A 27,300-nucleotide genomic window follows, 5' to 3' on the forward strand; every position below is an offset into this window, starting at 1 on the left:
TCCTAAAGGTCTAATGACAAATTTGAAAGATTTGAAAAACCCATGTTCATATTTTTATACCAAATCCTCATGTCAATGAACAGGGTTAGCTTGGGATTCTATTCATTATATTGTCATTTTATCTCATTAATTCCATCACTTTAATGTGCATATTTTGTGCTGCTTGAAGGTAACAGTTAGCATAGAAGTAAATTAAATTATCTCAGTCTTAAGGGCTTTTTCTAGCCTTACTTTTCTGTCCCCATTTTCAGGGATTCAATGGAACATAAACAGACATATTTATGAGTGGGGACCTTGGCACATACCACTTGCTTCATGAATTTCTTAAGAGAAACTAGAAGAGAACTGTAAAGCTCACAGCTATGTCTGAACGCACACACATTCAGGGAGAGAAATTTATCATTTAAGACCAGCAGATCTTTCTTCATGAGAACATATTTTGAAATACAAGAGATAGTCTCACTTATACCAACAAGAGGAAACGGGAATTCAAAATGATTTAACTCTCATGGAACAATCTCTTTCAAAAAATAATCATGGACCGTCTTAAAATGCCAGTCCAAGTTTGTTATTGTTTACCAACGCTCATGGCTGTTACAATACATCAAAACCGGGAGAAAAGACAGAATCTTCTGTCACTCTCCCTTAGTGCCTTACAGAATACAGGACTTGAATACACAGAAGAGGAGCAAGTTTGGAAGTGACGGGTCTGTGACCCCTCGCTGGGTGGGTACCGGTGCCCTTGAGGTGGCCATCATTTCAGACCCTGGACTCACTCATGCCCACAAAGTCTTACTCCCGGGATTCTTCTGAAAAGATTCAAAACCTGAGGTAAATCAAATTACACACACACCCACACCCACACACAAATACACAATATTTACATTTAAAATTCTTATTTTGTGAGATGGCTTGCGAAAAATTGGCATGTAGGTTTCCTGTGGGATTAGGCATTTCTCATTATTACTCAGTTTATTGCTCCCCTGTTGGGCATTCCGTTTAATAAACACATAGCGAGCTCTAATTACAAGGGAAGAAAAATGGAGGTACGTGACAAAACACAACACACTGGAAACACTTGTTCAAATATCTTCCTGAAAAAACAACTGTCCACTTAACTTATTTTAATTTGGGTGCCATTCAAAAAGTATAAAAGGCCTTAGCAACTAAATGAAGACTGGGTTTCATTTTTTAAAAAAGGAAAGAAACCAGCACTGCATGTTATCACTGAATTTTTACATGGATTCTCAGATTTAATTCTACTTGTATACATAGCATCTTTGTTTTAATCTACCACATTTAGAGAAGATCACATTGTATGCACTTCCACAGTTTAACATCTAAGTAGAATAGGTCTATCTGGCAACATGATTTTGAGAAATCATAATTACAGTCCATTTAATACATGATTAGGAGGATGCATGCGATCGTCTTGGAAGCTGTTGCCACCAATAATCAGAGCGCTCTGCCTGGTATCTTGCTGACACCTCACATCCTACCCTTCGTGTCTGTCTTGGGTTAATCAAGTGGCAGCCCAGAGGCCAAGCACTCGGAACCCAATGGTCAGCGTGGCCCCCCATCTCCTCACCGTGATCCATCACCAACACCTGCTCAACCGCTAGTTGGCACCCACAAGAGACTTCCCCGCGGCCCTCTTCAGCCACAGGATATCACAGTGAAGCGCTTAGAAATGCAGGACATGTTGTGGAGCACGATGCCGAGAAGGAAGACCAGCACGCAGGCCACCAAGATCACAGTGCACACCCCGGACCACGTGGAGCTTTTCACCGCGCCCCGCCTGGCTGGCTCCTCCTCCACCGCCTCGGGCGGAGCCCCGCCCTGCAGAGGCTGCTGCTCTGCCGGGATGGTCACCACGGTGACGGACTTTTGCTGGCTCCCGGGCAGCAGACGGCAGCCCATGTCTCCGGGCAGCAGCGCTCGCTCCTTGGAGATGGGCAGGGGCAGCATGTAGCACCCATTGCTCGGAAGTTTGATGAAGACTGGGGTGTGCTCGGAGGCGTGCGGGATGGCGATGACGGCAAGGACCTCGGGGTCGTCCGGGAGCTGGGACACGGAGAAGCCCGGGGGCAGCTTGGTGATGCCCCGGCACCAGGGGCACCTCACGTCCTTCTGGCTCGTCCTCATCTGCTGAAGGCACACCGAGCAGCACGTGTGTTTGCAATCCAGCAACTTGGGCCTTCGCCGGGGGCTGTAGTAATTGAAGCAGATCTGACATTCCAGCAAAGACTCTTGGGAGAGCGTCTCCATGGTGGACTGTGGGCAGGAAGGCCAAGCCCGAGGGGGAGGAGCTTGTTCTCAGAGTCCACCACTCCGCCACCTTCTTTCTTGCAGTCTTTCCAAAGTCGCCGGAGGATCGGGGAGTTCACAGGCATCTAGCATACTCAGGCGTGTTCATTTCTGAAGGAGACAAAAAATGCAAACCAACTTAATTACTTAAAACAAGTTGAGATGGATTTATACAGCTGCTCAAAAGTCTTGACACCAGGTCAAAAGGGTAAAGTTTCCCACTTGTGAGACTGTAGGAGTCCCGTAACGTCCAGTGGACAGTGATGAGTTGTCTCCGTGAATACTTTGCTTATTTCTGAAGAAACAAATATCTCTATGGGGTATACAGAGGGAGTCTGCTCTTTCTGTTTTATTGTTCTTCTGGATTGTTCTTCCAAATACACTGCAGAAATTCTCGTTTCCAATAAGTTTGTAGCATTTCGTAAAAGTAAATTTCTTTCCTTAGATCCTCTGACCTTCTTTTTCTGACTCTACTTATCTTCCTGTAAGTATTCATTGCCAGATACGGGCAACTTTAAAAATCCAGGTATTTCATGTAACTAGCTCGCTCACTTGATATGGGTTAGGACTGTTCCCCTCTCACAGGTAATTAAAATGATGCCACCAAAGAAGCACATGCAGGCATCTGTTATCTTTTCCACCAAATCACCTGAACCAAGGCAATTCTTGTCAGTTGGTTTTAAAAAGAGACAAAAACAAAATAACCCCCAAATAACAACAGTGAACCTTTATGCAGTAGGGGTCACAAGAATACACAGGATCACTACTACATTTCAGTCAGTTCTTTTAATTTCATTATTATTTGGGCTTGCATCAATTAACATGACCAAAAGCAAATACTGTTAATTCACTGATCATAATCAAGCATTATTGTCAGAGAAGACTGGTAAGGCAGCCTCACCAGAAAAAAAAAAAAAGGAGGAGGAGGAGAAGAAGAAGGAGGAATGTTAGCCTTCTGGTATTGACAGGAGGCAGAATAACTTAGTTCAACTTAACTGGAGTTTAAGGACCACCCCGTCCCCCCCGCCCCCGCTCCCCGCCAAGTGTTCTAATAAAGGCTGCCCAACTCTGCTTCCTATTAAAAGCATCCAAATTATGTGTCTCTAGATGGAGCCATGATGCCTCTGGAAAGAACTATTCAACCACTATTGTAGAAATAATTGTCAGTCCTAGAACCCCACCTACACCCAGAAGCAGGAGCTAATAACACAGAAAACCTCCTTCACATTTTTCTTAAAAAGTGAACCTTCTTTTTCTTTCCAATTTCCTTTGTGAAATGAAGAATGCACCCCTCCCCAATGATTACGATTTGTTAAAATCAAAATTAAACATGCAGAAAAAGTCAAAAATAATCACTGATAAAAATTAATGCTGACAATCAAAAGAGAAACATTTAAAAATATTTTAGCTGTAGTAAGAGAACTCAAATTACTGAAAGTAAAAATATAGTAACATAGCATTCAGAAAGCTCATATTATTAATATAATCAACTACTCATCTATCCACTAATTCAAGAAATAGTTATGGAATAATTGAAATTTGCTAACCGTAGAACTTAAATGTTCTCACCAAAAAAAAAAAAAAAAAGATAAATATGTGAGATGGCACCCTTTCACAATGTGGACATATTTCAGATTACTGCGATGTCAACTTTACATGTCTTACAATTTAATATGCCAATTATACCTCAATAAAGCTGAAAAAGGAAATAAAAATAAAAAAGAAATATCTACTGAGTATCTGTTATGCACAAAGCTAGCCATGGTAGGATATTAAGATGAATCAGACCGAAATACCACTCTTAAGCAATTTAAAGTTAGGCAAGAATGAACTAGTGAATATATATTCTCTTCTATTCAATTATTCATTCAAATTCTCATTGAATATTTACCATGTGTCAAGCATTATGATATTTATTTTTGTCCCTTGTAACAAAGACCTTGTCACCACTCATAAGAAACTCCCAGCCTGGAGGTACTTAAATAGTTATGCGAGTAAATAGTTATAATTGAAATACAGTGATGCATGCCTTACTGGAGCTGGAGGAATAAAGGAAGGCTCAGTGAAGAATCTGGATTAGGGAGAGGATTCAGACATGTAAAATCAGGGACAGGTTATTTTCAAGTTCAGAAATCAGCATGAGCAAAGGAAAAGGGGTGAGCAATTACAGAATTATTTTTATACTCTAGCTGTGACACTGGCTAGAAGATTTTTTCTAATACAAGAGTAACTTATAGATGCCATCTCTAAGAGTTTTACAGTTTTAGCTTGTAAGTTTAGGTCTTTGATACAGATGTCTTTTAAAGAAACAGAATTCTCACAGAACTGGCAAGCACCCTCCCACAGGCCCAGCCAGGGAGAGCAGGGCCCACAGGAAGGGGAGAGGTGATCAGACCCAGGCACGGGCCACAGACCACAGACCACAGACCGTGGACAGCCTCGAGTGCCAAGGATGTGGGACTTTCTAGTGTGCAATGGAAAAACATCAGAAAGGTTAAGAATATGAGAATGATTCATCAGGTAGCTATATTCAGGATAGACTGGAAAGGCCTGCTGGGAAGCTATTATAATATTAGACGAGAGATAATGAGTAGCTGAAGTCAATAGTGGTGATGAGAATGAAGAGCTGAAAAGTGCTGACAGGTCCTACAGGGGTCAAGTGGGATCTGGCTACATGTGACAATGAGGCTGTAAGGGGGAAGAAGTCCAAGGTCAAGTCTTGAGGGGAGGCTGGTATTATTATTAAAAGAAATAGGGATGGCAAAGAAAAAGATGATGAGTTCTGTTTGGGCCGCATTCCATTTGAGGGGCTAGGAAGATAAAAGAAATCAGCTATCCAGGAAGATGTTGAAGAGTCAAAAGAAAGCTGAATATATGGATCTGATATTGCAGAGCAGCCACAGGGACTATGGTGCACCGTGATCGCATAGTGGTTAGTACTCTGCGTTGTGATATTGCAGAGCAAAGTCAGAACCACATCTGAGAGATCTCGGTGGCATCTCCGGAGCACAGATATCAACCAGAGACAGACAAGGCAGAGCAGAGAGAGACCCCTAGGCAGCACTTATCGTTAAGCCTGGCTAAAAGGAAGAATAGAGGCAGACATAGGCGGAAACCCAGGAACCCCTCCCAGCACATACCCCAGATGGAAGAGTTCCAGGCAGCAAAGGGCTATGAGCAGTGGGCGCCGAGAACAGACCTTGAGGTGTGGTGACCAGGAGGTCACTAGCATTTTGGGGGTGTGACTTCAGCAGGGGACCAGGGGTATGATGGAGGCTGGCGGGATGCTGGAGTTCCCTGTGTTGCGGAGTGACGTCAGGCGATAGGATCATAGCTTAGAGGAAAGAGCATCGAGCAACAGTTCTTTTTCTTTCCAGAGCAGAGAAATTTGAGAAAAGACGGGCAGAGCAAGCAAGTTAGGGTGCTCACAGCCGGATGGTCTGGTCTGTGCTGTTCAATACGGTGTCTGCCAGCCACAGGTCCGAGCAGAAGGTAGTGTCTGAAGCTCAGAGAGGAAAAAGTGTACGGACACTGAGGTGGGGAATGTGGAACGGAAGCAGAAATCCCCAAAGTGTCAGCAGTGAGGGTGGAATTCTTCTAATTTTATACCCAAGGTACCGCATTTCTTTTTTCTTAGAAAATAAAAACCGAACACAGGGTTTGCTGGTGAATCTTGACCAATGCTCTTATCTATCCTCACTGCTAAAGCCCACTGACAGAGAGCAGGCCATAATATTATAAATCATAGGAAGATGTGAATGTTAAATGGAGGGGGGGACAGAGATTGATCATAATGACCTAGGGTGGCAGAAATGACAAAATTGGGGAGGGGTATACGGTAGCCAAGACATGAAAGCAACCTAAATGCCCATTGACAGATGAATGGATAAAGAAGACGTGGTACATGTATACAGTGGGATATTACTCAGCCATAAAAAAGAATGAAATAATGCTATTTGCAGCAACATGGATGGACCTAGAGATTATCATACTAAGCGAAGTAACTCAGACAGATTAAGACAAATAAAATATGATATCACTTACATGTGGAATCTAAAAAAATGATACAAATGAACTTATTTACAAAACAGAAACAGACTCACAGACATAGAAAACAAACTTATGGTTACCAAAGGGGAAAGAGATGGGGAGGGATAAATTAGGAGTTTGGGGTTAGCAGACACAAACTACTATATATAAAATAAACAAGGAGCTACTATATAGCACAGGGAACTAGACTCAATACCTTGTAATAAAGTATAATGCAAAAGAATCTGCAAAAAAAAAGTATGTATATATGTATATATATCTGAATCACTTTGATGTACACCTGAAACTAACACAACATTGTAAATCAACTATACTTCAATTAAAAAAACATTGGGGAGGGGTACAAAAAAGAAAAGCACAGATTCCTGCCATTTTATGAATTTGGAGAAAGCTGTCCTTAACAATGGCACTCAGGGCAACCACCTTCTATGTAAAGAGAGCTGGGAACAAAAAAATACTTTGTGACACCAATACAGAAACAGTGACCACCAGTTCCTTTCTTACCTTTCTCTACTGCCGCATTAATTACCTTGCTTCCATAGAAAAATGTGGGAAACAGCTTAGCAGAGTGGGAAGAATAGGGGCTTTGGCTTCAAAGAATCTTGGGTCAAATCCCTGTTTTGTCACCATCAGCGGTGCCACTGGAACAAGTCCTAAAGCTTCTAGAGTCTGCTTCCTCACTGGCTAATGAGGGGTGATGGAGTTTGTGGCTGAAAGTCAAGTGTGTTCAGGCACTGCCAGGTAGAGAAGGGCTCAGGGAGCCCTGGTGCTAATCCCTCCTTCCTTCTGACTTGGACTCCACACAGTGCCGGGTGTGGTCTACCCAGAGGCGCTTCCTGGCTCTTAAAGTATGGCTGTGTGCAACAGCTTGGGAGGAGGAAGGCAAGCACTCCTCTTGGCCCTGCCCCAAGACCTGCCACACCATCATTTTTCAACAAAACCAACATGCAATTTTATTCATGAATTTATGTTCCAAGTAATGTTCACTTAATTGGTGTTGAGTTCCCTTAAAATTAGATTATACAACTCAATTTAACTCTATCCAAGTAAGTGTAGGCCTTACAACACAGGCTGAACACAAAGGCAGAAGGGGAAAACAGTTCCTATCTTCTGTGCTCAGCCACTCAAGTCATTTTGACAGCAGGGCAGCTCTCTGATTCTGCCCATACTGAACTCCAGTTTATTTCCTGTAGCATAATTAGTAAATGATGATGACAATTTAGGTAAAGAGAAGAAAATTTATGAGGCTCGGGACCAAAGGTAATGATGAATCTTCTTTCTCCCTTTCATCATAAACTCAAAAGATATGAGTCAACTACAGAAGAAACAAGGTCCACGTAAGCTAAAAAAGAAACTCGGAGTTCCTAGTCAAACACAGGATACACAAGCACACACTGGCAACTGCTTTAGAGACCTGTCTTTGGAGTTAGTTTCCTTACAGGAGCAAGACATGATGCTCAAAGTAAGTACTCAAATTCAAAAGAAAAGAGTATTTTGGTAGAACGCATAAGAACAGGTGTAAACTGAAATATACTGGAACGAGTTTTAACAGTTTATTTTGAAAGAACCTAAAGTAAAAATTAAGAAAAAAAAAACAGACTACAAAAAGGGGAATAGCAGCTAAGGGAGGACATTCTCAAACTAACTGTGGCTTATGATCTAGAATTTATGTTCAAACGTATCTTCATAAAACAGTAGTTTCAGGAATTCCCTGGTGGTTCAGAGGTTAGGGCTCCAAGCTTCCACTGCAGGGGGCATGGGTTCAGTCCCTGGTAGGGGAACTAAGATCCCCGCGTGCTGCACAGCACGGCCAAAAAAAAAAGACAATATATATTACCTTAATTAAAAATTACTTTAGGGCTTCCCTGGTGGTGCAGTGGTTGAGAATCGGCCTGCTAATGCAGGGCACACGGGTTCGAGCCCTGGTCTGGGAGGATCCCACATCCCACATGCCACGGAGCAACTAGGCCCATGAGCCACAACTACTGAGCCTGCGCATCTGGAGCCTGTGCTCCGCAAAATGAGAGGCCGCGATAGTGAGAGGCCCGCGCACCGCGATGAAGAGTGGCCCCCACTTGCCACAACTAGAGAAAGCCCTCGCACAGAAACGAAGACCCAACACAGCAAAAATAAATAAGTTAATTAATAAACTCCTACCACATCTTCTTAAAAAATTACTTTAAAATTTAAAAAAACAGTAGTTTCATAAATAATGTCAATTGTACAATATACAAATTAAAGGCTTTGAATCATCACCGAACTCAATACTAATGCATGCCCTGGTTTTAAAATAGTCTAAAAAACTGAGATTTGTATAAATGGAGGAAGGTGTGACTTGGAGGGAAAATGCCAAAACCAGAGGGGTGTGTATATTGTAATTGTTGTTTAGGGGCAATGGACATTTGTTGCTTTACAACATCGATATATTTTCATAAAATAAAATTTCTTCTTTTTTAAAAACTGTATAATTTTAAGCACTTTTATTAAAGGTGTGGGTGTGATAAAATGCTCCCATGAATTTAGTGGGTGGTAAAAAAGCAAAGGTCTCCAACACTGAATTTTTATAGTACCAGTTGCTTTTAGAAGTCTGGGCACATGAGGATAGAAAAGCTGATGAAATATATCCAGTTGTCCCTTGGTATCTGTGGGGGATTGGTTCCAGGATCCCCTCTCGAATACCAAAATCCAAGGATGCTCAAGCCCCTTATTTAAAATGGCCTAGGACAGCTGGCCCTCTGTATCCTTGGATATGAAATTCTTGAATATGAAACCTGCCGACTATAATGTAGGTAGTTTTACTCTGTTTATACTATAAAGACTCTTCATAGTTCTGATTTAGATCCGCGTCTGTGACATCAACTATGAAGCCTCCCCCCACTTGTGACACGAACTGATATTAATTACATGTGCCTGACCTTGAATTATTCCATTTGATGGTCTACACAAGGATCTTAAATTCAATGGTTGTGTTGAGAAAAATCTCTAAGTCAGAGACTAAACTAGTTACTATACTGCTCTTCTTATTCTCTTAAAATAGCATGTCTTTCTGACGCAGGTCATTTACTTAATTTTTCAAGAAAATGTAAATATTTGAATTGAGATTGAAGAAATTAATTACAATTCCATTTAATCTGGCATGTCAGCTGGCAAGACCATTTAGTTATATTGGATCTTGACAAACACTCCGATTAATTGCAAGAATAGGAATGGCTGGCAGTGACAAGATGTGTGGCTGACTTTTGGTTCTCTGGTAGCAGAGAGCAACCCTTTCAGGACAGTTGATACGTGTAAAGTCCAATTGGTATAACTACACTCTGTTTTCATGGAGAAGGCAGTGGATTCCAGGACTCTGACAAATCTCAAGTGAGAATTCTATGGGCCCAAACAGTTACCCTGTTTTCTCCTATGAGCATCATGGTTTGTGTATTTGAAGATGAAAAAATTCTGGAAAGTGAGAATGGTTACTTAAAAGTCTTGGGTGACCAAGGGGGACGGGGCAAAGGACGGTGACGGTGTTGGAGGCCGACTGGCCCCGGTAGCAGACGCAGGCAGGGTAGGGAGAGAGGTCATTGGTTAAATGGGCAAAGAGCAGCAGACCAGAACGCCATGGTCAGCCTGGGGACTTGCCACACAAAGGGCTAGCCTTGCCAGCACTGCCCAATGGGACAACCACGAGCCCGATGGACCTGCCCACAGAGTAGGGACCATACCTCTGCACGTGCCAATCTTTTCGCTGCAAAAATGCAACTAACCAAGCAGCTGAAACCGAACCACAGTTTCCAGAGATGTACTTACATAGGAGCATTTCAATTAAGTCAAGGTAGGGAAAAGATGAATGCATTTGACCTAGCCACAGCTTGGTGATGAATATTTAAAATCACAGTATATTGGAACCAAGACATTTTTAGGAATTAAAGCCAAATTTCATTATTGCCATGACTGATAATAACCACTGGTTTTTGTTGGTTTGCTCGTTTTAATATCTATCAGATAATCATTACTATCAGGAATCAGGAGGTAAGGATTTTAGCTCTAATTCTGCCTATAAGTAGTTGGGTTACCTTAGGCAAATCACCTCTCCATGAGCTGCAGTGTCCTCACCTCCAAGGACACTGGACTAGATGATGCCCTAGAGTCCCTTCTAGTAAAAATAGTTCTATGACCTAAGTAACTGCTAACCACACTCCTGGGTTTTCAACAACATGAAAGAGCTGTCAGGCTGTTTGTTCTATAGTCATTACATCTGACAGATCATTTATACATATTAACTGTCAATGATCTCATGCAGGCTTACATGAGACAGTGGGCATCTAAAATAAATGGGAAGCATCTTACATATTAGAAGTTTCTTCCTTTAGGCCTTAGGTTTAATGAATGAGTCTAAAGAAAGCTAACACCCTAAAAGAAACAGCCACAACCTCGATTTGCAGCAACTATCAAAGGAATAACTATTTATGTTTAATCAATAACCCTCTCAGCTCAAGCAAGATATTCCCATTATCCAAACTTGCTACTACGTGAAGGTGGTTCCAACTGTCCCTTGAGCAGAAGCTTGCATAACTGTCTGGCTCATAGAGAGGCCAAGGTTAATGCTGGAATCAATCAGACACACAGCTTCACCTTCGCTTGCTCTGATCACCCAATGACGGCAAAGAGAAAAGTTGCAGATGGTTATAAAGGTAGAGAAGAGATATAAAGGACTGTCAGGTGATCCCCAGACTCCCTGGAGAGAGGGGATGATAAAAGATGCCATCAGACAGACAGGCACAGCAAAGGGGAAAAGATCAATTACCCCAACTCCTAGAATTCTGAGTAGAGCTGAAGGAACTGACAAGCCAGGCACATAAGTAAAGTAAAGGAATGGAAAACAAACAAAAATCCTAAGTCTTCCCAATGGCTGGACATCTACTAAGATAAAATATGTAGTAGGGGGTAAACAAATATCTACTGGGAATCCACCAAGTGCCAAGCATTACTCAAGGCACTGGGGTCACCATGGCAACAAGAGTCTCTGCCCTCAAGGACCCTGACAGTGCAACCTGATCTGTGAAAAGAGAAGCAAAGGCGAGGGGAAGTGTAGACAAAGCACTGAAAGGGAGACTCTTCTTCAAGTGATCATATGAATTCAATTGATCATGCATAGGGCTTAGACAGAACCACTAAGCAAGAAACTATCATTGCCTGTTAGAGCCAGAAAGGATATTGGAACCCAAGGAGCCTAAGCTGGCCCACGGTTCTTTCCACTTCAGAGACACTGGAGAGCAAGAAGAGTCAGAGGGAAGGACACCGAAATTTCCTTTATATGATTAAGCATTCCATCTGACCTATGTCAGCATCATCCCAGACAGCAAGGTGGCTCTGAGCTCACAAGTCTCAAGAGATGCAGGAGCTTAAGATGGTATCGCAAGGCAGCGATACCTTGCGATATCTAAAGACAGCCCAATGCCAGGGAAGCACATTAAATCATCACTGGGGAGGATGTTTGAGGGCCAAGATTGTGAGTTAAGGACTGAGGGGCTGTCCGAGTAGGCAAGTGCCCAGGGGAGCAGGTCTCTCTCTGTGGAGGGTCCCCTTTGCCCCTGCTCTTCATGTGCAGGGGACAGAGAACCTCTGAAGGCCCCTGACAAACTTCCTATGTAAGTATTTGCATTTTCATAATATGAACCACACACGTGCATCCCCACTCCTATTTCTTACCTAACCACAAATTCCACAAATTCCAACCACTGAAACCTGAAGGCAATTTGTTTTTTAATGTTTTCCCATTATATTTCATCTACTTCAGGGACCCACAGCTTTCCTCTGTAAAGGGGCAGATAATAAATCTTTCAGGCTTTTAGGCTTTTCGGGTCATGCAGGCTCTTCTGCAAATACGCAACTCTGCCACCAAAGTGTGAAAGCAGTCAGGTCATATGTCAAGGAGCAGCAGAGGCTATGTTCCAATAAAACTGCCTTTACAGAAACAGGCCACAGATGGGATCTGGCCAATAGGACATCATTTGCCGACCTCAGATCTACATCATTTCTCATCATCTCTGTCCTTAATCCCAGAAATTCAGTATATTACTCCAGAGATACCCATCCTCAAATCATCTTATTGCTCTAACATGAGTTATCTTAACTGAGTTTTCTGTCAAGCTACAGAATGCAAAATATTTTCATAGTTATTTGGGAAGACATTAAGGGAATATCAGCTTTACAGATGCATTGTTTTGAATGACTATTCCCAGACAACAGGAGGAAAGAGAGTTGAGCAAATAACATTAACAATGACAAACATTTGCTTGTCTCACCAACAGCAAGTACCATTAGTGAGAGCATACAGATAGGGTTCCAAACTTTCTTCACACTTAAAAATATGGATCCACTGCTTCAACAAAATAAGCAATGATTCTAGAAGTCATTATGACAGCACCAGATTGAAGACAAGCCTTCATCTGATGGAATGTCACAAGGACACCATGATAGTGCCTCCTGATGGTCTGAACTTTGGATACAATTCTTGTGTTCATATGCATAGTCATTCAGTAGCTCAACAAATTTAGATTTGAACAGGTGAATCTCAGCCCTATACCAAAGCATCTTCTGATGGTTCACCTTTGCCAAGAAGGGACATTGGGTACATTTCCCAAACACGTAGAGCATTCCTTCAAAGTGCCACAGAACGTGGATGATTTACAATGAGAGCTTCATTAATTTGAGGCATCTTAAGGCTGGAAGAGCAGGAAAGTCTTGGCTCAATTTTTAAAAAACCACCTAATTGTTAAGACTCGGGCTTCCCTGGTGGCGCAGTGGTTGAGAGTCCGCCTGCCGATGCAGGGGACACGGGTTCGTGCCCCGATCCCGGAAGATCCCACATGCCGCGGAGCGGCTGGGCCCGCGAGCCATGGCCGCGGAGCCTGTGTGTCCGGAGCCTGTGCTCCGCAACGGGAGAGGCCACAGCAGTGAGAGGCCCGCGTACAACAACAACAACAACAACAAAAAAAAAAAAAAAAAAAAAAAAAAGACTCACCTACTTTCACACATTAAAAAAAATTTATATATATATATTTTTTTTTTTATTAATTTTTATTGGAGTATAGTTCCTTTACAATGTTGTGTTAGTTTCTGCTGTACAGCAAAGTGAATCAGCTATATGTATACATATATCCCCTCTTTTTTGGATTTCCTTATTTCTTAAGAGTTCTTCAGGCTACCTGGAGAATATTCTATATTAAACATTTGAAAAAAGGATGGCACATTAAAAACCTGGTGGGTTTTATAGCTATCACTTCAAATAAGCCTATTCAAAAGGCATTCATGAGATTATTTTCTTTGAGCAGAGTGTTCATTGCTTCAACCTCCCTACCTACCCTCAATATCAATGATTCATCACACGAGTTAAGCCTCAAACTGAAGCTGCAAAGAATTCCTAAAGGCATTGGTACCAAAAGTAAGCGCCATGGGGAGTCAGCTGTCAGTCTGCTCATTACTTCTGCTTTTTCTTACTTCTGGCTGCACTAACTCAATGAGGGTTGCTTTTCCATTTAGGCAAGGTAAGAAGAAAAGAAAAAACGTACAACCCCCCAAATTAGATATTGAACAGTGCTGCAACCAAAGGCCATCAATCATTAACTCATCTTTCCTAACCAAACAATAAATCCAAAAGATTTTTCCTCTTGCTTTCTTATATTTTTAAGTCAACTTTGAGGTAAAGTTTATCAATAATAAAATACACATATTTTAAGGGTACAGTTCAATGAGTTTTGACAGATGTGTGCAGCTGTGTAACCGCTGTGCCAATCAAGCTATTTCCACCACCAAAGGTCCCTTTTGCGCCTCATCCAGCCCATCCTTCCTACCTCCACCCCAGACCCCCGTCCCTCCCAGCCACTACTCTGCTCTCTATCTTTGAATTCGTTTCTGTATTTAAAACCCTACCTGTGGGCTTTGACTTAGGGGAAAATACCAATACTCCGAGGTTCCTTTCAGATGTCCCAGGACCATGACTCTTGTATATAAGGTGTTTATTCAACTTCACAGAGAAAACCCTAGAGTAGCAAATACTACTACAAATGCATTCATTCAAATATGTATTAAGAGGCACTGTTCTAGGGTTGAAGGATTGAAAGAGAACAAGATGGGGCCCATCACTGCAAAGACAACCATGCTCACATAACTACAGCACAAGTGTGATTTGGGCTTAACATAGGGGGTGGGCAGGGAATCCGGTAGAAATGGAAAAAGGAGCACCCCTATCTGTCTGGGGAAGCCAGGAAAGATTTTTTTCAGAAAAAGACAGCATTTTAACTCCATGGTAAGGACACAGCATATGCAAAAGCACAGAGTTCTAGATGTGACAGAATGAAGGGTGGTTCGGAACAGGGACCAGAGCCTGGAGCCGCCAGCAAGTGACTCCAGTATCTCTGTAAAAGGTGATGATAATACCACCTACCTCATAGGTTGTTCGGACTGAAATACATTTAACACACGGAGAGCACTTAGAACAGTGCCTGGCATCCAGTTGGCTCTTCCAGGGACGATCGCCATCTCAGGAGGCAGGAAGGAGAAGGCTGGGTCCCAGGCAGGGTGGTGGGGTTGGAGCAGTGCTAACTAGTCAACCGATTAAGCACAGTCCTCCCCCCAGGCTCTGAGCTCAATGGAGAAGCAGATGACGAAGCAGGCGGGGGTTAAAACACGAGCTCCGCTGCATGGCTCTAAAGCAAGACTGGAGGAAACAGCCGGGCCCCAAAGCCCAAAGGCACTTCTTTCTCCTTCCCCTTCTAGTCGGAAAGATCAGAGCAGCTGTCCCCACAGGCTGGAAAAGGCCAGGTCACTAGGTGGCAGCTGGTGCAGCGAGCAACACAAGCCCCCAAGGAGGGTGAAAAGGTCTGAGAGATGGGAGAGGGAGGAGAGGCGGAGGAAGGGGGAAGGGTGGGGTGGGGGGAACACAGGCCAAGCAGGGCCCCGTCTTCTCCTCCTCCCCACTCTCAGCAAGGGGCTTAGAGGAAGGCCGAGGCCCCCTGGAGAAGGCAGAAGTGGGAGTTCTTATTTTGTAGGAAGAGGTGGGATTCCAAGGAATGGAACCGGGGCCCCTCCCTTCCTGTTACACAGAGCCTGGATTTTATCTGGGAGGTGATAGGGCTCGTGAAGACTTCACAGGAGAGAGGCATCCCAATCACAACTGCATTATCATTATTATTTTGAACCCTTTTAAAGAATATAATTCAGTGGCATTAAGTACATACATAATGTAGTGGAACCATCACCACTATTTCTAGAACTTGTTCATCATCCCAAACAGAAACTCTATAGCCATTAAACAGTAACTCCCCACCATCCCCTCCCCCAAGCCCCTGGTGGCCTCTATTCTGCATTTTGTCCCAAGGAACTACCTATCTAGGTACCTCGTGTAAGTGGAATCATGTAACACTTGTCCTTTTGGGTCTGGCCTATTTCACTATGCATGTGTGCCAAGGTCTGTCCATGTTAAAAGCAGGTATCAGAATTTATCCCTTTTTATGGCTGAGTAATATTCCACTGTGCATTATTTTTAACAACTCCCCTGGCAGCAGAGTGGGGATGAATTGGCAGGGGTTCAGCTGAAAGGGAAGGATGGGCAAGGCTGGAATGAAGGCCATGAGGATGGAGGAAAAGGGAAGAGAAAATGAAGAGGACTTGGAGATAGGATGGAAGTAGAGAGAGAGGGGAGACCAAGGGAGGAATGAGGGAAAGATCCCCAGTCTCCGGTTCAGACCACTATATGGAGGTAGCATTTTTGAGGAGAGTGGCTCTGATGAAAAGCAGCGAGGGGTCTGGAGGTTACAGAGATGACCCAATACTCTCTGCGTCTTGAAATTTTCTAATTACTCAAGTCCTGACTTCCACATGAAACTTAGACAACTATTGAAATTTTCTAACTACTGAAGTCCTGACTTCCATGTGAAACTTAGACAACTATTGGGAAACTAGCTTTACTGCATACTTTTATTTATATGAAGTTATATTTCACCTAGCCAGTTATTAGACAACAAAGAAATAGGTATTTTCATTAATAGGCCCTCTAGAAAAAATGAAGGTGGGGGAAGAGAACTATGAATCACAAATGTTTAAGTCTGAATTAATCAGTAAGGATTAATCACAAATCACAATCACAAATGTTTAAGTTTTTAGACATTAAACCTTAGCAGTTTAAACCTCCCATTCTTAGCACCTCTGAAAAGCTACAGTAAAATACTTGTAAGGGGTTGTGCTGGGCCAGAGTGATTATTATTAGATTATCACATTGTCAAATAAGGACTATCTCTGGGCCCCCAGCCATTTCTTGCCTCGTAAATTCCTTTCTCAATCAACACCAGGCTGTGATAGAATCAACGCAGGGAAATGCTAGATTCACCACCTCTCCCTTGGTTACTTATTCATCGGAGCACCTTCTTCCTCTGTAAACAGACACATCTTTAGATGGTTCATGGCAGGCACTCCTTTATTAAATGACACCACATTAAAGTGTACACTTACTCTCTTTTTATCTCAACTAAAATAATTCAACTTTCCAAGGAGCCCCAAATTGAAATGTGAGGTTATGGATTCTCCAAATCTTTATATCCAAGACCGTGCACAAAGCATTTAAGCTGGCTGCAAGGAAAAAAATTAAGCAATTTAGGACACAATGTTCCCCCTACTCTCACCAAGTACCCTCAAAGCAAAAAACACTGTAAAAATACAAGCTCTATGTCAGATTAAAAAAAAAGATTCATTTTATTTAAAAACATTACATGTAAATGACTTCTGTTAAAAAAAAAAAAGCTTTCTTGTTTAATATTAAAGCTTAAAGGTCCCATCATCAAATAAGGAACAATTTACTTCCAAAACCTTTTTTTTAAATTATGTAACCTTTTTAGAATATTAATACATATTCTAAATATAGCATGTGGGGATATATATGTGTCATGATCTGTTAGAATATTTTTATATATAGGCCACATAAGATCCAATTCATTTTTTTGAAAATAACAGAGACGGACAATTCTCATATCTTAAACTGGTTTTGTTATAGAATTATTGCAATATTATCTCCATCACATCAAATACATTCAATTTTAGGAGAAGTAAAATATTTAGCTTTTTAATAAATTTTTATTTTTATTTTTATTTATTTTTGGCTGCATTGGGTCTTCGTTGCTGTGCTCAGGCTTTCTCTAGTTGCGGCGAGCGGGGGATACTCTTTGTTGCGGTGCGCAGGCTTCTCATTGCAGTGGCTTCTCTTGTGGCAGAGCACAGGGTCTAGGTGCGTGGGCTTCAGTAGTTGTGGCTCACGCGCTCAGTTTTGTGGCACACGGGCTAAGCTGCTCTGTGGCATGTGGGATCTTCCCGGACCAGGGCTCGAACCCGTGTCCCCTGCACTGGCAGGCGGATTCTTAACCACTGTGCCACCAGGGAATCCCGAAGTAAAATATTTAAGTTATTTTTTTTTTTTTTTTCTTTTTGCGGTATGCGGGCCTCTCACTGTTGTGGCCTCTCCCGTTGCGGAGCACAGGCTCCGGATGCGCAGGCCCAGCGGCCATGGCTCACGGGCCCAGCCGCTCCGCGGCATATGGGATCCTCCCAGACCGGGGCACGAACCCGTATCCCCTGCATCGGCAGGCGGACTCTTAACCACTGCGCCACCAGGGAGGCCCTTAAGTCATATTTTTAAACAATTGATAGTCAGAATATCTGAATTAATCAGTAATGACCAACACTGAAGAATAATTTCTACCAACGCCTTTCCCAATATCCTTTTTGGTTGGAATAAAGTCATCCTAAAGTATTTTGGATTTGAATAAGTTGGTATTGTTATTCACAATATGTGGATATTTAATTTTTTTAAGTACACATGTCTAGACATATTACTTAACTAAAACTACTTAAAGCATAAAAATATGTATCTTTATAGTACAGAATACTTATTTTCCAAAGCTAGCATTTCAGTTAAATAAAGTAATTGATAAGTCTTATTTGGTTAAAATTGCTATCCCAATTCAGTAAGGCAAATACATTTCCCAAATAGCCATGTACTATCCTGTTAACTTAAGTCTATTTAATCTACCAATAACTTACTGAGTTTCAGCTTTCATTTCTTTTGTGAAAAAAATTCTCAATAACTCATCTTTCTGAGAATAGTCAAAAAATGTATCTAAAAACAGGAAGTTAATATTTTTTTAAATTACCCAAACTCTATCCTTGAGTTTAAAACAGTCTGATTTAACAAGCATTCATTTTTTTAAAGTATTGATAGAAAACAAATTAAAATAGAGTCAGGCCAGCAAATAAAACTGATAGGATTTTAGAAGCCACCTCTTTATGGAGCCCACCTATATTAGGTCATGCCTGGTACCAAGCATGTGTTTTCAATCACCAAATGGTAATTTTCTAGGTCTCACATTGCTGAGCTTTTGTCAGTCTGTTCTTATCTTATGAGTACCTTTAATAACACGGTTAATCTATATCTGCTTAATTCAAGATATTTTAGCAGAAGAAATGGTAAAGCATATTTCAAATCTCTATGTCAGTTATACCATGGCAGCGAGCTTCCTTGTTCCTGGTTCTATGGTTCTACTAAACTCAATGACACTTACCAACAGAGAAAATAGCTGTTTCCTTGCTTTATGCATATTATGACACTTTTCATAGAGACATAATAAGAGTAGAAATAAAACAACAAATATAGATTTAAATGAAAATGGATGTCTCATCAGCCATTAGCCGATGTAGGTCACAGGAATCAGATTACATTGGTTTGTTGAGATAGCCGGTCTATTTCGGAAAATAATTCTCTAATGCTCTCAAGATATTGAGTAACTTAAAATGAAACAAGGTCGAATTTAACCTACATTAAAGGAGGGAAGAAGTAGCAAGGCTTAAAGAAATTCAAAGCTAAGGTGATTCACAGTGACCCACTGCTACAGCTGCAAATTCAATTCCAGCTTCCACCAGAACTCCTGTCCTTCAAATGATTGCTTGAATTGTCGCAATTCCTCTGTTTTCCAGTCTAATTTGGAATACCAATGAAACCACAGAACCAGACTCACACACAACACAATTTCCTGAGGAAGTCATTCTACAGCTAACATCACTGAACACAAGTGCTGTCTATTAGTCTAGTCCGTTTGTTTTTCTTTAGCTGATGGGAAACATTCTGAGGGCTCTCAGGGCCAAGAGGACTATGCATTTTTAAAATGCCATCTATACCTGAAGCTGGATTATAATAAGCAGATAAAGAGACAGGAACATTGTGAAAACAATTTGAAGAGATTTTTCTTTCTGTCCATCAATCCAGGATGGGACAATACATCATCCAGGTGACCCTTCCCAATTATGGCTACTTTCATAATCTGATTGCCTTTTGCATTAAAAAAAATCAGCTTTATCCACAAGATAAAATATCAAATACACTGGGAACACCAACTCCTTGAAAGTAGTTAGCAAAACAGTAATGCAAAACTACTCTATTCCACAAATCAGCAAGTCATCTTTCGTGCGATCGACCATCCAATGATTTATTTAACACCCACTATGCACCAGGCCCTGGAGCAGATGATGTGGCCTGTGGTTACTTATCCAATCTTCTTTTTGTCATGCCCTGGCTCGAAGCCCACACTCTAGCCACTTTGAGGCATTTACACTTCTCTAAAAGCAATGTGCCTCTCTCACCGCTAAGCCTTTACACGCACATCATTCTCTTAGCTTGGGATGCTGTCCCTCCCATTTTTAGTACGGAAAAATTCAGCCCAAATGTCCATCAGCAACTCCAAGAAGGCTCCCCTCATCCCTCTAGCTGGGTTAGATGCCACTAGTATGTTCTCTAAGGACCCCTTTCTATAATGATCATAGTCTATTTACTTGTGTCTCCCCATCTTTCCATTTGAACACGGAAAAGAACGATCATCTGAATGTTTGTGTCTCCCCGAGATTGAAGCTCTAACCCCCAATATGATGGTGTTTGAAGGTGGGGCCTTTGGGAGGTGATCAGGTTTAGATGAGGTCATAATGGTGGAGCCCTTATGACGGGATCAGTCCCTTTTAAGAGGAAGAGGCCAGAGCCCTTTCTCCACCAAGTGAGGACACTGTGAGAAAGCAGACACCAGCAAACCAGGAAGAGATCTCTCACCAGTAACTGAACCTGCCCAGCCCTTGCCCTTGAACGTCCCTGTCTCCAGAACTGTGAGAAATAATTGTTTCTTGTTTACGCCACCCAGTCTATGGTATTTTGTTATGGCAGCCCAAGATGACTAAGACAAAGGTAGTATTTTTATAAGACATGGAATTATAAAAAGGATCTGTGACTCCACAGTGATACTCAAAGGGAAAAACATACAGGAAGAGAAGGGGGAAATTAAGAGAGGAACTGCGGAGGGGGGGGTACTTTTTAAATTGACGAATGATGGTTTATAGATGAAAAAAACGATTGATTAAACTTAAAAAACACTGTCATCTCCAATGTAGGAATGATTTAGGCCAAGATCATCAATAGATAACTAAAAATCATTGGATGAAAGCATATTGAAAGGCAGGATATTTACGTGCCTCAAAGTATCGGCTCACAGATTGCTTATTAAATAGTAAAGAGAAAAAAACAAACAAAAACAAACAAACAAACAAAAAACGGAAAAGAGGAAAGTCATCCTTACAATGTGCAGATCAGGCCGATATCACCTTAACCAAGTCGAATTTAGCACATCCATAATGGAACAGACTGATGTGTCATCGTCCTCCTGCAGTGACACAGTGAAATACTGCTAAACATTGCTGTGCCAAAATGTTCATCTTGAACTTCACCATGAGGGAACAAGACATGTAGGGCTGGTAGTGGGCTCCTCAAAACTGTCAATTGAGTGGAAAGGCAAACCAAGGCAAGGAGGCTGTTCCAGATTATAAGAGACTAAGCAGACATGGTAACTAAATCCGATGCATGATCTTTGATGTGATCCAGGATTGAGGTGGGGGAAAACTCTACTGTGATAAAGGACATTTTTGAGCATGGACCGTATATTAGATGACATTACTGACTTAATGGTGAATTTCTTAAGTGTGATGATGTGACTTTGCAGGAGAATGTCCTTGTTCTCAGGAGATACATGCTGGAAGTATTCCAAGGTGAAGGGTCATGATGCTGCAAACGTGGTGAAACGTTAAAACTCATCTCCATTCCACCTGTTTAGTTCGTCCTTCTATTTCTAAGATTATAGGTGAGAGAAAGCCTCAATACAGCTAAAGCAAGTCTCTCACACTTCTAGAAAAGCTGTCAATTGCCCTTTAAAAACTTGCATGAGGACCTACAAAAATAAAACTCCTTGACTGTTATGGGCTGAACGGTGTCACCCCACCTCCCTACCCGCCCCCCCGCAAGATTCCAATGTCCAAGTCCTAACCCTCAGTACCTCACAGTGTGACTGTATTTGGAGACAGGGCCTTTAAAGAGGTGATTCAGGTAAAATGAGACCATTAGGGTGGCCCGAATCCAATGTGACGATGTCCTCAGAAGAAGCGAAAATTGGGGCACAGACAAATATTTTGAAGACCAGGTGAAGACACAGGGGAAAGATGGCCACCTACAAGCCAAGGAGAGAATCCTCCAAAGAAGCCAACCCTGTGGATGCCTTGATCTTCGACTTAGCCTCCAGAATTGTGAGAAAATCAACTTCTGTTGGTCAAGCCACCCAGTCGGTGCTTCTGATTATGGCAGCCTGAGCAAACTCATACACTGACTTGGTGATTTTCTTGATTAATTTTCTCTTTTGCCAGGCACAGTTCCTGGCTTACGTTGCCCAGATGCACTCTTCTCTCCAGGACTCCTCAGAGGTGGTACACAAGGTCCTTCGATCTGGCCCCCATTAATCACACACAGGCCCCATCTCCCACCCCAACCCCCTCCCCAGGCTCCAGGAGGACACGCTCCAACTCCTGGTTTCTCACCTCTGTGCCTTTCTTTGAAGAAACACACACTGTTCCTCCTGACTTGAAGGTATCTCTCCACAACCCTTACAAAGTTGAAGGTTCCCTCCTCCCCAGTTCCTCAGCCCTTTATCAGCCCCTGTTAAGCTCCTTCCCATGATGCATTAAAACTACTTGTTCACTCACAATTCTCACCCCAAGACTCTGGTTCCTCTAGAGCAGGAAATATGTGTTCTTTATCTTTGTAAAGCACAGCATTTAAGCACGTGCTAGGCGTTCGTATCTTCTGTGAATTAAGTTACCATGAAATACCAACAATCCTATACAGTCAATTTCAGACTCTTTTGGCTTTTCACTTATTTGCCATGTTCAAGGGACCAGAGCATCATCACAAAAAGGACTCTAAAGATCAGCCCTGTCACCAAAGGCAGAGGAGTAATACTTAAATCCTCCCATCAGCCTGTACTTGGAGCCAGCCAGATTTTCATTAGTGTTAACAGAAATGAATCTCAGAGAACTGAGATTAAGTAAAATGTACCTCAATGTGAGCTTAAAACAACCTCTCTTTCTAGAATAAACTGCTGTAATCCTTCTGAAGTCCCCGGCAAACCACCTCTCCTGCCCAACTTGGCCCCAAAGCATCTATGGATAGCCACGGAGCGTCCCCAAATGGCACCGACATTCATGGCGAGGAAGAGATGGAAGAGCCACCATTTACCAGGATGGCACTGGAGGGTCCAGCAAAGGACCGCACATAGACTGATGCACGTCTGCTGTTCAAAGCCCCTCTCGAGGTCCCTGCTTTCACCTCCACATCCAGATCCATCAAAGTCTTAGACCCACCCTTTTCTCAGGACTCAACTCCTTGCCTCCCATTTACTCCCCTCCTGGGGAACCCTTGGCGTTACATAGCCTTTTATAGGCTGATGCTCCTTTATCCTAAACTGACAATTTCCCGTTTGCTCCTTCATCCTTGTCCCTACTGGAACCTGCTTTTCTGATAAAGACAACACAATGTCCCAATCCACCTTCAACCTCACTTGTCTGCAATCCGAGCTGAACTTTGCACCATCTTACACAACTTCAGTAAACATGATTACCCATAGGACCTCACATTGTTGCAAAAAACAAATAACGTCCCCCCCTCCCCAAACTACCTGAAAGTAAGTTGCAGACCTGAGGTTCCATTACTCCTGTATACTCAAAGTATTTCCTATTTAACTGCAGTACGACCATTAAAATCAGAAACTTAACACTGGTACACTACCACAGACTTATTCAAATTTCACCAAATACCCTAATAATGTAAAGGGATAGAATCCAGAGTCACATGCTGTATTTACTTGTCATGTTTCTTCATCTGTCCTCAATCTGGAACCGTTCCTCAGTCTTCCCTGATGTTTATAACCTTGACAGTTTGAAGATGACCATAAATTATTTCCTAAAATATCCCTAAACTTGAGTTTGTCTGATGTTTTCTCACGAAGAGATTCGTTTCCTTTTTTTTTTTTTTTTGGCAGGGGAGAGGGGAGATATTACAGAAACAATGTTGTAATTTCCTCCTTCTATCTTAGGAAGTGAGTGGGTTACAGTAACTTGAACACTCGTGTCTCCCAGGTTTCTCCAAAGTAAAGTTACTCTTTAATCCCCCACTCTTTTGTATTTAACAAATACTGGGTTGGCCAAAAAGTTCGTTCGGGCTTAACCGTAACGGCCAACAAAAAGCCGAACGAACTTTTTGGCCAACCGAATACTTTTTGGAGACAGCCTGAGGCTATGTAAATCTTGCACCTTATCAAGCTCTCACCCACTGATTTTAGCACACTTTAACATTTCGTGCCTGAATTAACCATTACATGATGATTGCCAGTGATGTTTTTTTTGTTTGTTTGTTTGTTTTTTGGGTACGCGGGCCTCTCACTGCTGTGGCCTCTCCCGTTGTGGAGCACAGGCTCCGGACGCGCAGGCTCAGCGGCCATGGCTCACAGGCCCAGCCGCTCCGCGGCATGTGGGATCTTCCCGGACCGGGGCACGAACCCGCGTCCCCTGCATCAGCAGGCGGACTCTCAACCACTGCGCCACCAGGAAAGCCCGCCAGTGATGATTTTTAATTCCACCTTTTATTCTACATTTATTAGTGGACTGAAGACCACTACTGAAGACAGAATGTCGTTTTCCTTATTTATTTTATTCATATTAGTATGGGTTCATTGATTTTATATTACTTAATGAATTATGATCCATTACCGCTATATTTATTTTGATGCTGAAAACAAGCCAGGTTTGGCTGTTGGGAGCTTCATCAACCTGTCCTTTTGACATGCCCCCACTATTCTTTGAGCACTTCCTTACTTTGTGGCACAAAAAGGTGTTTTAGGTTCATGTTATAGTTCCCCTTCCCCAGGCCCAGAATCAGATTTCTCCAAGGAGCCCATTCCTTTTAGTTGCAGAATGGTATTTAGAAACCAAGATCTGGCTTATAGATGTGCTCACGGCCATTGGATATCGCTACTCCCAGGCCCTGTAAGTGGACACAGCTAGGAAACATATGTAACCTCTGAGCTCCCCTGGAATGTCCAAAGTTTTGCTCCTATGAAGTAGAAAAGCCTCAACATCAGTAAAGTCTCCTAGAATCCTACAACTTGAACTGGTCTGTATTTTCTTCGCAACCCACAACCCCAAGGAACTAAGCCTACGGAGTGGGGTCCTGTCTCTCACAGCTCTTCCTCCTCTCCCTCCTCTTCCAAAGCCTCACACTCTGGTCTGGAAGCTCCTAGTTCCATCTGATGAGTCATCCTTGGTCTCTCTCCTAGCCATATACTGTTTGCCTCTAACTTCTTGGCTTCATAGGTGAACTTTCAGAGTCCCTGGGTCCCAGGCAGCCCAAGAGCCAGGCTTGCCCTGAACACAACTCCATTCCAGCTCCCAGAACCCAGGACCCCAGGGACCTGTTTGTTCCAGTGGAGAACACCCCCATTGAAAATCAGCACCCAAAAGTATTTAAATCCTTAATTGTGGTCCATCTTAGCCTACATTTATCTCTGATGGATTAAAAAATAGTTTTAGATTGTGAAGCAAAGTGATCTGTACCTTTTTGGGTTTGTGAGGATGATTATTTTTGTCCCAAGGTCAAAATATCTGTCCCAAGGTCAGATAGTCCTGCATTTCTAAGCTTTTCTTTCTCTACAGCTGACACCACAGTTTTCTAAAAGCACCATTGTTATTCCTCCCTCTACTGATCTGCACAACTTCCATCCCCAGAAGCATGTGTCCATCTAGGTAAACTTGACATGACATATAAATCGTCTGGTCCTAATACCTACTGTAGGAGCCTGATAGAGGGTAAAGAATACCCACAGAATACATGAAAGAGCCGTTCACAGGAAAGGCAATGAGAAGTCAGCCTCAGTCCATTTTAGATTCTGTCTTCTGCCTTTTAGAAATTCCTACAGGGTTCTATACATGATGGATATTTAATAACATTGTCAGGCTAACTAGCAGTGATTTCTAGTGGGCACCCATAAAAAGTCATTACAAAGTCCTATAATTTTGGACCTTTGGGCTTTCATTTTTCCAAGGTGGGAGAGGCATGTAATAAATATCTCCAGAACCACAATGTGATATGACAATAGCTATTAAGGCTCAGAGAACCAATATCCATGAAATAGGCCCTTACCCATTAATAATAGTTACAAAATGTCATATCCTATAGCTAGGCTGTGCTGCAAATCTTATATTCTTTATTTAAGCATAAATAAATAAATGAGCACGAGCTGGGTCTGACTTTTATTGGTGTAAGGTAGTGAGATCTTCGTAACCATCACTTCAAACATGAATCCATGAATTCCGAGTCAAGGCCTTCCTTTTCTAGGCTAATGATTCTCAGCGATTCTGAGAAAAACAGAAAAGCAGATTCTGAGAAAGTGATGAAGGGTGCAGACCCCTCCATCTCTGAGAGGGTAGAGATGCAGAAAAATACACATAAGCACACAAACAGAATTGTGCCTATAACTTCATGGAGTTTGATCACCAAAGCCCCAGATGAAGAATGCCCTAGACCATTACTTCTCAAACTTTAATGTGCCAATGAATCACCAATGCTGCTTTGAGTGGCAAAGTTCTAGAATAGAAGTTAACACACTTTTTCTGTACAGGAAGAGATGGTAAACACTTTCGGTATTATGGGTCCTACTGTATCTGTTACCACTACTCAACTCTGCCATCGGAGCAGGAAGCAGCCATTTACAATACGCAAGCGGATGGACGTGCCTGTGTTCGAATAAAACTTTATTTACAGAGACAGGAGGCAGGCTGGATTTGGCCCAAGGACTACTCTGGAAGGTATCACTTCAAAGTCAGCACAGGACTATAATAGCAAATCACAAAACTCAGCTCACTTCTGATATTTTTAAGGGCTCACATTTATTTTTACCACAAATTTTGTCATATTCACTGTTATTTACTTACCCAGCAGTTCCCATTATTGCATTTTTTCCTACTGAACAATTTGTTATGAACAAGCCATTGTTCCATTTTTCAACCAACACAATGAAGATCAGAATAATTCCACATTATAAACATTTCCTGAAAGAGCTTTTGCAGCCTAGTTTTCTGACTCTCAGCAAAGTTTTATTAATTGACAGCTGATCACACACATGATGCAAAAGTAGAACACAATCTTTAGTGTTCCAAGCCGCCTATGTCTCTTCTGGAGGCCGCTGTCATTTCTTTAACATGCCTAGCAGCTGTCAGACTCGGGCCAAGAGTCACAAGGGCTTTGTTTCCCTAGAGACTTATTTTCACAAAAATTAGGACCCACAGGAGGTTCTTCTCTGGCCGATCCTTTCTTCATGGTAAAAGGTCAAATGCTTGCCTACCGAGTGCCTTCCTGGGTCAGCAAGCGTCACCAGTCACTTTTTGTTTCCTGACTCGGTTCTGGCAGTACCCCATCAACCACAACCACCTGACTCCCCAGAATGGATGTGGTATAGATCGGTTTTCCTCCCAAGTGTCCTGCATTTTAAAGCTCAG

The 27,300-nt window shown here is 42.3% G+C and overlaps 1 protein-coding gene across 1 annotated transcript in view; it reads right to left on the reverse strand.

The window, feature by feature from the left end:
• Nucleotides 1–1,418: 1,418 nt before the first annotated feature.
• Nucleotides 1,419–27,300, reverse strand: part of RNF152 (ring finger protein 152) — a 67,796-nt gene continuing 41,914 nt past the window's right edge. The window contains exon 2 of the mRNA XM_060119532.1: nt 1,419–2,418. Coding sequence (XP_059975515.1) covers nt 1,657–2,268 — 612 coding nt within the window. The 5' untranslated portion in view covers nt 2,269–2,418 and the 3' untranslated portion in view covers nt 1,419–1,656. The remainder of the gene's footprint in view (nt 2,419–27,300) is intronic.

Source organism: Mesoplodon densirostris, chromosome 15, assembly GCF_025265405.1.
Source record: "Mesoplodon densirostris isolate mMesDen1 chromosome 15, mMesDen1 primary haplotype, whole genome shotgun sequence".
NCBI lineage: Eukaryota > Metazoa > Chordata > Mammalia > Artiodactyla > Ziphiidae > Mesoplodon > Mesoplodon densirostris.